This window comes from Nanorana parkeri, unplaced genomic scaffold (assembly GCF_000935625.1).
Source record: "Nanorana parkeri isolate BGI_ZX_2015 unplaced genomic scaffold, ASM93562v1 scaffold762, whole genome shotgun sequence".
NCBI lineage: Eukaryota > Metazoa > Chordata > Amphibia > Anura > Dicroglossidae > Nanorana > Nanorana parkeri.
Genome location: NW_017307030.1, coordinates 523,397 through 536,808, shown reverse-complemented (window position 1 = coordinate 536,808; position 13,412 = coordinate 523,397). Strand labels below are relative to the sequence as shown.

The window sequence follows — 13,412 nt, the reverse complement described above, 5'->3', positions numbered from 1 at the left end:
ACTAACACAAATGTAAAAACCATAATTGTTTTCAGGTCACCTAGCTATAAACACCACAGAGTCCATCAACTACTCTCTACCACTACTTGAACCCTTGACACCTTACATAACCCTAAAATGACCCTTTTGCTCATAAACGCACCCTTAAACAAGCTTTTACCACTTAACCTTTACCATAACCTAACTCTAAAATAAACATTTAAAACATACCCAGCCCCTCCTCAAAGCACCTAACTTAGCTTTTATCACATAGCCCTCAGTCTAACACTTACCTAATTCCAAAAGTGAGCCCATAAACTTGTCTTCCCCTCAAACACTTAATTAACCTCCTACTACTTAGTCATAACATTAACTATGAAAGGTAAACTTGAACCTCTTAATTCCTGTCCTAAATACTAACTTCACCTACCCACTAAACTAATCCCTAACAATGAGCAATTTATATTGTTCCTACAGGGATGTTCTCTTGCCTGAGTCCCCACAATGTGTGTTCCATAAGCACACATCACAAGGTTTGAAGTATTGAAAGCATTTTCCTTCCGTGAGCTTTTCAGAAAAAAGATCAGCAGTAAAAGAAAATAAAACTGCACCTGAATAGTCTAGAGAGTGAAATAGGACTTACCTGGGCACTGGACTGAGCAGCTGACCTTCTGCATTGAGGAACCAACACAGAAAGCTCCACCATTTAAAGGAGTTGGGTTGGTGCAAGTCCTAGAACGTTTCTGCACTCCACGACCACAGCTTACACTGCACGATGACCATTCTAACCAGGAAGACCAACCTCCATTCACTGGGAAAGAAAAACAAAAATGGCAGTTAATAAATTATATATATAATATATATTCTAATCAGAAATCTTACAAAAAAAGTAGTTTTGAGGCACCCAACTAAAATGATGAAATACAGGATATACATACACAATTAAATCTAACTAAGATTTAAGAAAAGAGAATCAGTCATAACTGAAATTATGCAAAAGTCTGAATAACCTGTTTTAGATTATTGTAACAGGGTTATTCACTAAGCTGCCGGCTATTGATTATGGCTCAGTATGGCTGATTTAAGCCGTACATTGGCTGAAATCAGCTGTACATCGGCTGCCTTCAGCTGCACTTCGGTCAGCCGAGCATGCTCTGCATGTTCGGTTGAGCCTAAGTGCAGAAGGACTTCGACTCAGCCAATCCAACATCTGGATCGGCTGAGCCGAAGCTCTGGCAGCTCACTCGCTGCTATTGGCCCCTATTATCATAGGAGCCGAACGGCAGTGAATGAATAGCCGAATGCCAGCGAGCGGCATTTGGCTCAGCTATTCTGCTCAGTACCTCTGTGGTGCCGAGCAGAATAGCAATTCAATTAAAAAAAGTTAAAAAAAAAACAAAGTTGAAAAAATATTTTTTTAAATGTACATAAATCTTAAATCTAAAAAAAAAGATAAAAAATGGGCAGAGCTAGCCCTGGCAGCTAGCTCCGCCCAACTGTTTCCTATCGACCAGCACCTGCTAGAGTCTTGTAAAAGGTCCTGGCCAATGAATAATAACTGGGCCAGTTGTCATTGTTTAATGACAGTTCAGTGTCCCCAGGTCATTTGGGGATGCTGATCTGTCATTACAACTGGGCGGAGGCAGTCATGAGATCACAGCTGGCTCCACCCAGCTGTCATTTGCGAGGCGTTCGACCGACCTTCGGCAAGCCGTTCGCCCCGCTTCGGCTGTCACTTTGCATATGCCTTCGGCTCGGCTGAGCCCGCTTGGCCGCCTTCTGGAGCTGTACGGGCTTTAGTGAACAGCCCGTACAGCAGCCCTTCCGTTCGCCTGAACCGAAAGGCTCCCACAACCGAAGGATCAGCCAAAGCTTCGGCTAATCCTTGGGCTAGCTTTGTAAATAACCCTCTAAGTGTTAGTTTAAAGTATTTTAAGTGTTAAATGAAATAATAATAATAATAATAACAACAATAATAATCATAATAACAAGAAAAAAAAGAATCATGATAATATTGTGTCAAATCATACAGTATGAAAACCGTGTGGTTCTTATTCCTCAAAATGTGGTCAAACATGGCTCTAATTCAGCACATGGGCTCCAAACATACCCATAGAATTATTTTATTGTTACTCCGCACAAGAAAAGCAAAAATTAAAGTAGTCTTTTTCTTTTAAGCAGTGCTATTTTATCTAGAGGATGCAATATCAGATACTTGAAAATACAATAAGCATATCAATCTAAACGGTAGAGCCGAGTTCTTGTTAAAATGTAGCTAACTTTACCTAAGGGCATTGGTTATAGGTATCTGCAACATCCTATATGCAATAAGGGGATATAACTGCAGTTTTAAATAAGAAATAATTCAGTACGTTGCTTCAGGACATTTACTTGTACCAATTCTTGAATTTCACATTTACATTTTCATTCCTGTGTGTACAATTTAAACAGTAAGAAAGAAGTCTTAAAAGACAAATAAATCTAAACTGATACTTGATTTTTAGAATCAACTATCAGAAAGGTTCACAAAATCTGATGAGTTTCATGTCTATAGGCCATAAAAACTGATTTTCTTTTGGAAGCATTATCCTCTTGCCATGCACAAACTCATGCTGGCAGTTCTTTGAATACAGCTTTGGAATTGCTGCTACTGGCTGGCTGCTGTAGCCATGGTAATGAGTTTGAGAATCACCTTTGCTGAGAGATTAACTTACACCACAAACTCTTGTCAATGGCTTTCACCTTCCATGGTATCTTTTAAATGAAGCATATGGGTTGTGTAGAGCAGCAAAGTCCCTCTTAGAGAATTAAATGGGGGTTATATAACAGCATCACCCTCATATATCACTAAAGGAAAGAAGGTTGAATGTGAAAAGGAATTGCCTGATTATGGGATCCTGTGGAAATGTTCTTGGTGTTTTCATCCTATTGAACACATCACAAGAGTATGTGCCTTCTAGAAAAAAGAACATGCACCCAATGAATGTATTCTTTCATGCAAAGTAAACACTGTTCAAATGTTCCAGTCCTTTATAGGCCCCAAAAACTAGGTGCTAAGCACAATGTCTACAAATGCCTGATTGGAAATCAAGCCGTCTCAGTGGACAGCAGAGACCTCGGTAAGTTCCATGATTAATCTAGTGATGGATAAATTAGACCACTGTAACTTTATTTGGACCACCAGCTCTATAGCATATAGACATATGGAGTCAGGAAGATTTTGGGCACAAATAACAACTAGCTGATAAAATGGCTGAACACGGTGGGAATTTTGTATTTAAATGTAACATTTACTGAGTGGGATCAGATGGTTTCTTCTGGCTGCTACTTTTCATGCTGACATATTTCTTTTAAAGAGGATTTAACAGTTGAAGTTCGGACATCAATTTAGGAGCCATTGACACAGAAATCTGGCTAACTTTTATAAGCAGTGACTGGCTTACTTATGTGCATCTTATTTTTAATTCTACAGTGTTTGTTTCTAGCCTTTAGAGGCAGACCTATTGCCTCTATGGGCTGGATAACTGGTCTCCACAATGCCAACTTGTAGTTATCAATTTCATCAGCTCTACATGAATCAAAGAGTGTTCACCTGTCCTTGCCCAGCTTCACCCAATGCCTGTCCTTTAATCACTGTGAGGGGAATTTATCAAAACTGGAGCAGATAAAATCTGGAGCAGTTGTGCATGGCAACCATTTAGCTTCCCGCTTTCATTTTCAAATCTTAACTAAACAAACTGAAGAGATAAGCTGATTGGTTGCCATGGGCAACTGTTCCAGACTTTGCCTGCTCCAGTTTTAATAAATTCCACTCTTCATTTTTGCATTGTCAATGGCGGCACCAGTCCCTGTCCAGCTTCATCAACCACTGGCCCCCTTCTGTCTCTGCTCAGTTCAGTGTCCCCCTTCTCTGATGACATCACTGGCAGTAAAAATGTAATTTACTGTTTACCCACTTCTCTCCTCTACCTTGCCCAAACACTGTTATAAACGCTCCCTGCTTCCCCATATGCTAGAAGCAGCAAAATCCATCATCCCAAAACATTGGAACTCCTCAGTCCTTCCCTTGATCAAAGAGTGGTTTCCCCACTTGGATCACATCATACTGATGGAAGAACTAACACACTCCTTATACGACCGTTCCGCTAAATTTGAAGTGACATGGCAAAAGTGGCTCAGGTTTAAGGACACATTAGAATTCATGCAGATTGTATATTGAGACCTATAATAATAAAATTAAACAGAATTTAGAAATAGAACACTATATACCAGCACCACTATTATCCCCAGATATCCTCGCATGTAATGTTTCTATTATAACCCGGACTATTACTCTCCTCATGCTAGGAGGCTCGCATTTTCAGTCCACACTTTCTCCACTTGTAAACTTATGACCTTGTTGTGATACTGCAATATACCCCACCCCCACCCCTCTCCCCTCTCCTTCACCTCTCCCCCCATTCCCATCCTCCCTCTCCCACTTTTGTGGAATGTCTTTTGATGTGTTGTAATGTTTTCATTGCCTTTGTATATGAACCATGATCGAAAAACAGAAAACTTTAATAAAATTTGAATGATAAAAAAAAGGAAAAAAATACAAACCCTCTGTATCATTGGAAGAGCAGCATAGCCACCCTTAAATAGCATTTCAACCAAATCAGCCCAATTAAAGGTAGGATTATATTTTGAAGTCATGAACAAATAGGCAATGGAGTGTCTGGTAGAGAAGTGCATTCGGATTTGGAGGAACATGCTGAATCATAAAATTCCATTGATTCAGCGGTTCGTCCAAATCAGAAATAACAAATGATTATAAGCCTGAATGTGTGAAACATATATTCAGGCATACAGTAATTTGTTTTGTATGGGCACCGTCATCTTGCTGTGTCCAAGATGGCGGCACCCATACATGTGGATGACTTCACCCGACACTGGTGTCATGTGACGCCATGCTCCTCAGCTCCAAGATGGCAGCACACATGCGCAGAATGCACCAGGGGCCAATATGGCCATGAACGTTCTGTTTTTCAACAAAAAGTTTTTTTCCATTTCATTTGTTTAGTCCAAAACAAATTTCTATGCTGTGCACGTATTTAGTGTCTAGCAGGTTTAAAAGGGCACCAGCATGAACGGAACCAAATTTCATGCTTACATAGTTACCTAGTTACACAGTTTAATGATTAGTCAGGTTGAAAAAAAACACAAGTCCATTGAGTTCAACCTATAGAGCTTACTAAAATGTTTGACTATGTATGAGAGTCAATGTTATTTTCTCTGTGCCTTGTGCCACACCATAAAATGACCCTGGGATGCCACATCTATAGAAGCTGACCCTGCAGCCCTTAAGTTCTTCAAGTCTGCAGAAACCCACCCATTAGAAGAGCACAAAATCATAGCAAACGATTAGAAAATTAAAACAAAAAAAATAAACAAGAGCTGGCTGCATGTATGTACAATGTTCTGACTCATAGAGGCCCTAAAGAACAATCTGTTTATAAGCTAGACTTTAACTCCCAATAAAACAAGCAGTTGCCTCATGCTGTCTCTTCTAGAGCAGTAATTTAAAGCAATATCCTTCCCTGTGCGTTAAAGGGTCAGTTTCAGCATTGAGATTCTTTCACTCCCTAATTTCCTTGACAGCTCTTTTCCACACGACTATCCTGACATTTCTGTTACAAGAAACACATATTTCAGCTACAATCAATAGTTGCAGCCAGTGAACTTTTCATTTGGTCCTTGATGGCTGTTGGCTTACAGCACAGTGAACTCTGACTGACAGCCCTGACCTGCTGGGAATTCCGAGGTTAGCACCTCAATATTTTGCACACAGGAGTCTCTATAAACAAACTGTGATGATTCTTGTACTCTTTGCTTCCTAAAAGAGAACCTGTCCGGCTGTAGCACATTTTATTATACTGGATTTATAGATTGTTTTCTTCTTTTATTATTCATTTAAAAATGCCACTGTTTTGTTATTTAGTTGAGTCATTTTTTTCATAACTTATGGACTTTGACAAGGCCAGTCTGGCAGCAGTTTTATTTCCCTGAGCTGTTTAGGTTAGTATTTATGAGTTTAGTAAATTAGCTAAACAGCCATTGTAGTCTCTGCCACTACATTCTCCATTTGTCTTCATTCCATTATAGCACCAGTAGCTCCCCAAGTACTGGATGTTCTCCAATTTTAACTAATCATTGTGAAGGAGCTTGTATGTCTCTGTAAGGTATGAGTATGTAGAGACCTCCAAGATTGGCTTGTCAGACAAAAATCAGACAAAACATTGCCAGAGAAGGAAAAACAGGCCATCCCAGTATTAAAAAAAAAAACATGAGCAAGAGACAAAGGTCATACATACATTGGAAAATTTGTTTCTGAAACATCTGCTAGCCAGATACACATATATTTATGAAGCATGGTTATTTAATATACAGCATGCTCATTATACTCTCGGAGAAACCTGTGATGCCACTGATGCTTTTATTGTCTTTATGACTGAAAGCTAGCATGTTAAGGTTGTTCACAGAGCACATACAATGACTGGGCTGCTCAGACCAATGTTGGTTGCAACTTGGATAGTCCAATGTTTTACATATGACTAAGCTCAAGAGATGTGCACTTTAGGTGAAAGGTAATAGAAACTCCTATCTGATGATAGCATATAATCAGATGTTATCATTCTACAACCATTTATTTTCTATGCTTTAAAGTATAAGTATTATCAAAATGTCAAAATGTTGTTTCTCGTTTTGGATAAAGTAGGGAACGATGAGAACCCCTGACAAAGTTCTAATTAATATCCATGTCTGCGTTGGGTAGATTAAATCTCTCTATTTGCCCTGATGACGATTGTCCCTGCAAGAAATATATGGGCAATCCAACGTTTTACAGATATAACAAGAACAAGAGGTGTCTTAGGGATACATAGAGCAAATTTTAATCTCACAAGGGATTTAACTCTTCCCTCCTCTAGCTAAAGTAGTATTCTAGAAAACAGCTTATTGTATGACACCCCTCAATGAAAGAATAACTCCCAAATCATTTAGTTGTATTGGGGTTTTAACAATACTATAGCAAGCCAGTACTCCTTTGTACTTCTTTGTACATAAAAACACAAAATTAATATTCAAAATTTAGGTTTGAAATTGAATTGTGCTTATGTGGTCCAACAAGGCTAAACTTTTTGGACTTTAGACTAGTTGGAGCACATAAGCACACAAAGCGTACATTAACATTAATTTTTGATGCATATGTATGTGTAGCGCTCACCCCCGAAGGACCCGCTGAATGCCCGGTTGGTCTCTGGTCTGTCTAGGGTATGTTCTTCAGCTGCCCAACCAGTAGCACTAACCACCCTTCTTCTAGTGCCCACAAACTGATGTCCACTCCAAAAGTAAAATGCTGAATAACATTTATTGAACATCTTCACAGGGGAGAGAGGGTATAGGGGTTCTAAGCTTCCAGAGGTAACTGATAAGAGCTCCAGACTCACCAGACCTGTTTGGCATATCAGTGTGGATCCACTTGGGAGGCAGCGGATTACAACTGAAGCAGCAGGTAAACAGGATGGATACAGATCCTCAAGCGGGAAATACACCGAACATACCCCTGAAGTCTTCTTAGTTCCAGTGTACTTCAAGAGACAGCATTGGTCCCGGTTCCCTTCCTCTATCAGCAGCACAGGCCTCCTCCATGTTAGAGGCCTCAGGAAAACCTTTCCCTTACACCAGCCCATGCCCACCCCCAGGCCTCAGGCCTAGCCTGGGGGGCAGGCTGAATAGCACCCAGCCCTATTCCATGGCTGGTCCCGGCTAGTCTGAGCACATGGCAAATCCCACAAGTATATGTACCCTATTCCAGCATGCACCACTGGTTGATAGAGAAACTCAGTGATTGGCTGCTGTACTGTACCTACACTACAGCAGTGACGTGCGGTACCTCTTGGTCCGTGTGAGACATTCTCCAGCCCCGCCCCCGTCATCCGAAGCCAAGCCCCCCACGGCCGAAACCACACCTCCTGTTGTACGAAGCCCCGTCGGACAAAGCCCCACCCCCAACCCTTTCCCAATCTAGTGTATAGGAGGAAGGGAGGAGACAGGGAGGAGCCTCCCTGTCCCTCACTTGCTCCTCACTGCTGAGTGGCTCTGTCCATGACAGGTTACACAGCGGGGAGGCTTTCCCTGCTGTGTAACCAGTTTGATGCCGATCTGAATGGAGAAAAAGCTGTCAGCTTCTGACATGAAGCTGACAGCTGTTTCCTCCATAATTCTAGGTGAGGCTTTGCCTCCCCTGACCATACGTCCTCACCTGCCTCCCCTGACCGTACGTCCCTGCACTACCGTGCCTCTCATCGGCTGTCCCACAATATGACGGAGTCACACTCCGCCCATGTGGGTACAGGCAATGCTAGACACCAATTAACCGGCTATCACTAAATGTCTAGTAGCCACCTCACAGAACGTGATGAGGGCTACATATGATATAATTGTTTTTTACACCTAAATTACAGAATATCCTCCCTCCTCTTGAAGTTGAAGAAGCTGGTCTAGCAAAATGCGTTAAGGACTACACACCATTACAGTACTGCTCACTCACAAAAAACTCAAAATGGCTATTTGGTTTGGTTGGTTTCCTTATTGGAATCATTCTTGTGTTAATATTGGTATGTGAATTTATTGTAATATTTATACAGTTTGGATGGCTTATATTGGGAAGTTATTTTTGTGATCCATATATATATTATTATATGTATTCTTTAATTTTTAAGGTTAATTAATAAACAGTGTTTTTATGTACAAAGAAGTGCTGGCTTGCTATAGTATTGTTATAACCCCACATGCAACTAAGGGATTTGTGAGTTCTTCTTCCCTGCTCTACTCAAAACTAAAAAGAAAAGTGTTGGCTATATACATATATTTTATGTGTTGAACAGATATCAATAGGCTTCACTGGTTTACTGTTTACCATACACACTTCAGTTATTGAAAGATTGAATGAAATATAATGCAAAGAAATTACAATTCTAAGCTAGAACAGAACATTTTGAGAAAATGAAAAATTCATAATTTAAGAAAGACAATAGTTACTGTATGTTTGATAAGAATTGGTGATTGCCAAGTGTGAGTTGGAGAATTTGTAAGACACACAGTTTTCTTTACTGACAAGCAGTAAGTTTGTGTAAAAGTAAACAAATGCACAATAAATAATTCACAAGTTCTGCTCTTAAATACACAAACTCGTTGGAGACAGACAGAAAGAAATATCTTGCACTTTTTGCATGTGACACCGCAGCATGTGACACCGCAGCTGTCACACGCTGGCTGTATAGATGGAGAGCTGAGCAATCACAAACCACTATTCCCTCAGCTCATGGCTTCTCCCTGGAGAGATTTCCCCCTCCCCTCTCAGTTCCTCCAACATTCTTTGGAGGGACAGACAGGGGAGGAGGTGGGCATGGCTGGCTCTGGATCTAGAGAAGAAGAGAGGCAGAGCCAGCTGTCAATCAGGCAGCCAAGACGAGTATCTGGATCCTTTCCGACTGCAGTCCATCTCTGCGCAGCAGCCCACTAGATGCTCAATTTGGGTCACAGGAGTACATTAATAAATGTACTCCTGTGACCCAAAAAAGGACTAAAGCTAGAAAACTAGATTTGGCTTTAGTTCTCTTCAAAGTGTAGCTAAAGCTAACACTTTTTTCTTTATTTTAATAGAGTAGGGGAGGGTTAGAATGCCTGGGAAGGTTTTATTTTTTTTCTCTATTCTCACTGGCGAAATTCACCCTGTCTATATGTCCTGGTGACCCTTGTCCAAAATTTTGAGCTTCTACCAGAACATAAATAGAAAATAAATCTTCTAATGCAGACACCTGTGTCAGTGTCTAAGGGAGGATCCTCCTCACTTTTGAGAGATTTCCTCTCCTCCTTTTGTGCTTACAGAAAAGGAAGTAGAGGAAAATATCCCTAATAGAACACAAGAAACAAAATACCTAAATACACTGGTTCATAATTACAGCTGTTGAGCAATAGCAAGTCATTTTATTTCATCCTTTAAATTAAACAAAGGGCTGATTGATATTTTCAGAAAGTTCACTTCTCTCCAGTTTTCTCTGTTCTGCTTTTCATGAATTGGCCTTTGTTTTATCCATTTCATCACAGAGTACAGAGATTGTGAACATAGAGATTCATCTAGATGTACTAGACAATAACTGATACTCAAGGATACAAAATAGACATATTTGTATAGACAGTATAAGCTACTGAATTCTTGTTAAACTTTAGTTAACCGTACCTTTGGGGTTTAGTTACAGGTGTCAACATCATGCATGCAAAAAAGGAATACAACTGCAGTTTAAAAAAAAAATTGCTTCAGGACATTTACCTGTAGGCAATTTCAAATTTTACATATTTACATTTGCCTTTCTGGGAATAGGTAGAATAATAATAGAAAGGGGTCTTAAAAAGCCAAGAACACAAGGTATTATAAGGAATCACTAGTGCACATGTAAAAGCTTCAGAATGTTATCTAAAACTAATGTAACAATAAGAAGAAAACTAAATAAAAAAGAATGCTTTAATCTAATAGCTCAACAGCTTGTTATTAAATAAGCTTTACAACAAGCCTTCAGGCACTGTGGAGCAATTCATCCTCAAAATTTATTGCAGAAGCACTGAGGTCATTAGTGTTTAGAAGGCTAGAAGGCTGCCGAGTCACTGTTGGCAGGGGGAAGAGAGCAAGATGAGCTGCTGAGAGAAGGACTTTCTACTGATTCTATTGTGAATTTTGAGGATGTATTACTCCACACTGCCTGCAGCTGCGGATGTCAACAAAGGCTTGTTTCATCATTTATTGCTTGGTAAGATTATATAAATACATGAATTCCATAAGATGGCCACAGGTTCACATTAAAAAGACCAATCAAACCAGAAAATTATTAAAGTACACAAAATATCCAAAAATGTATCTTGATTTGAGATTTTGTTGATGATATTTTGCATACAGCAATATATCACACCATACGTTATATGATGCTTTGCATATTTTTTGTGGTTCTGGTTTATTTGATTGTTGATTAGGCTGCATGTTTCAGATGTGACTACTGTACGCCAGACTATTTTTGTTAATTGTCATTTTTGCTGAGATTGTAGGGCTGACAGAGCAGATCCAGCTTTACTGAATATACACTTTTTAATTTATGCCTTGCCTGGCCTTTGAGCCTTCTGTATTCTATTTATTTTTATTTATGAATAGACATAAGAAACATGATTCAGCTCTTAAACTTCTTTGTTTCTGTGCATAAGTGTCTTCTTGTTTGTAATTCCAGTGAAGAGCACTTAGTAAATTGTGAGCTCTGTAAACATTTCCCTCAGTAGCAACAGCAGGGACCTCCATGAGTCCCATTAAGAGGATAGAGACAAGTGAAATGGATGTGGAGCACTACAAATTGTATTCATGAAAGAGTACTTTTTATAAGTTTGCTATTTTCTTCCCTAATGGGTTTTGTAGATAGACTGCAGATCTGGTTACATTAGTATTTGTCCTAATTCATAATCCCAGTTTGCATATCCTTAAACCATAAAGCAATTTAACTCATCTCTGCTGTTTCTAAATTTAAATCCCCTCTACGTAACATATAACATCATATTATTATATGCATATAGGGATTGGAAAAGGTGCTGCTATTATAGTCACCACATGTGCTGCTTGATTGGATTCAATGAATAGCCTTTGGGTTACAGAAAGGAGAAGAAACCCTGCTCTGGATTTATTTTTACCCAAATTTGATCCAAGGCAGCCTTTCTCAAACACTTACCCCCTGAGGAATCCTTGAAATAATTTTCAGGGTTTTGGGTAAACCCTGCTAAAAATAATTATACCCACAGCTTATGGTTCATTAAAGTAAGTTGAAGAAAATGTTTAAATAACATAATTTGTAATGTGGCATACCTTATGTATTTGACACCCAGGGCAGAACATTTGATTACCAACCCTTTACAAATTTGTTTTATAAAATATTTTAAAATACATAATAATAGTAGAATAAAAAGGCAAACAGGTAAAATGATGGTGCCCTCTAATATTAGTGGTCAGTGTAGATGTGATGCCTTATTTTGGGGGTTAGTGGAAATTTGTCTTCTTGCATTTGTGATAATTGTACGTGGCAGATAAATTCACCTTTGTCACCATCTCAGCCGATCCAACATCTGGATCGGCTAAGCCGAACCTCCGGCAGGCTACACGCTGCTGTTTGGTCTATTCTTATAGATGCCGAGCAGCAGTGAGTGAATAGCCAATTGCCGCTCAGCGGCATTCGGCTCCGCTGTTCTGCTCGGTCCCTCTGTGGGACCAAGCAGAACAGAAAAATAGTTTAAAAAGTAGAAAGAAAATAGAAAACGATTGTGCGGAGCTAGCAGTGACAGCTAGCTCCGCCCAACTGTTTTCTATTGGCTGGCGGTTCTGCTGCCGTCAAAAAAAAGAAAAAAAAAGGAATGCATTGCTAGATTCCTATTGGCTATTTCAATTTGCAATAGCCAATAACAAACTAGCTATTGCACCCACCCTCTGCTGCTGTCAATCACTAGTGGGGACCTTATGGAGAACTGCAGGTCCCCTCTGCTGATTGACAGCAGCAGTGGGCAGGTGCAATAGCTAGTTTGCTATTGGCTGTTGCAAATTGAAATAGCCAGTAGGAATCTAGCAATGCATTCCTATGGTGAAATGTTTGTTAATTTATTTTTTATTTTGACGACAGCAAACGGCTCCATGTCAGAATAAAAAAGAAAAATCAGTGTTTCTATCCTGGGCAGCCAGGAGCGGGAGACTCCCGAAATGCCTCGGGGCGGCACTGAGCAGAGGGGCGGCACAGGTTTGAATCACACGAAACCCGGAACATAGAGTTCCGGGCGCTGGGCGGTAATTTACTTTCTACATTTAGCCCTGCTTTGCACAAGCAGAGCTAAATGTAGAATAGGATAAATTACTTGTTTCTTTACAAGTGTTCTCGGCGATGTCCCCGATAACACTTCTAATTAGAGTGCCGGGCCGTCCCCCCACCGCCCCCCTCCCTCCTCTGCACTTACCTCTCTCCAAGCTGCATTCTCCCGCCTCCGTTTCCCGACTCCGTCCTCTCCGCCACCGTCAAAATGGAGAGCTGAACACCACCTTCAGAATGGAGAGCTGAACGCAGTTAAAAGTAACCCTGCCGCTTCATGTAGACAGTGAGAGTGGAGAGCTCTACAGTGCTGTGCTAGAACTCCTGTATTGGAGGTGACAGATTCAATAAAGAGAACCTGTCACCTCCAAATACTATCACGCAGTAACTTGTTAGCTCCTGTGTGGTAGCAATAAAGTTAGGTGAAAAAAAACAATTGATAAAAAAATTATTACATAAATAAAAGTAAAAAATAATAAGTAATAATAATTACATTAAAAAATAAAGTAA

The 13,412-nt window shown here is 40.0% G+C and overlaps 1 protein-coding gene across 1 annotated transcript in view; it reads right to left on the bottom strand.

Moving 5' to 3' along the window:
- The window catches only part of UNC5D (unc-5 netrin receptor D), a 490,550-nt gene that overhangs the window by 185,036 nt on the left and 292,102 nt on the right, over positions 1 to 13,412 (bottom strand). The window contains exon 6 of the mRNA XM_018564580.1: positions 623 to 790. Coding sequence (XP_018420082.1) covers positions 623 to 790 — 168 coding nt within the window. The remainder of the gene's footprint in view (positions 1 to 622; positions 791 to 13,412) is intronic.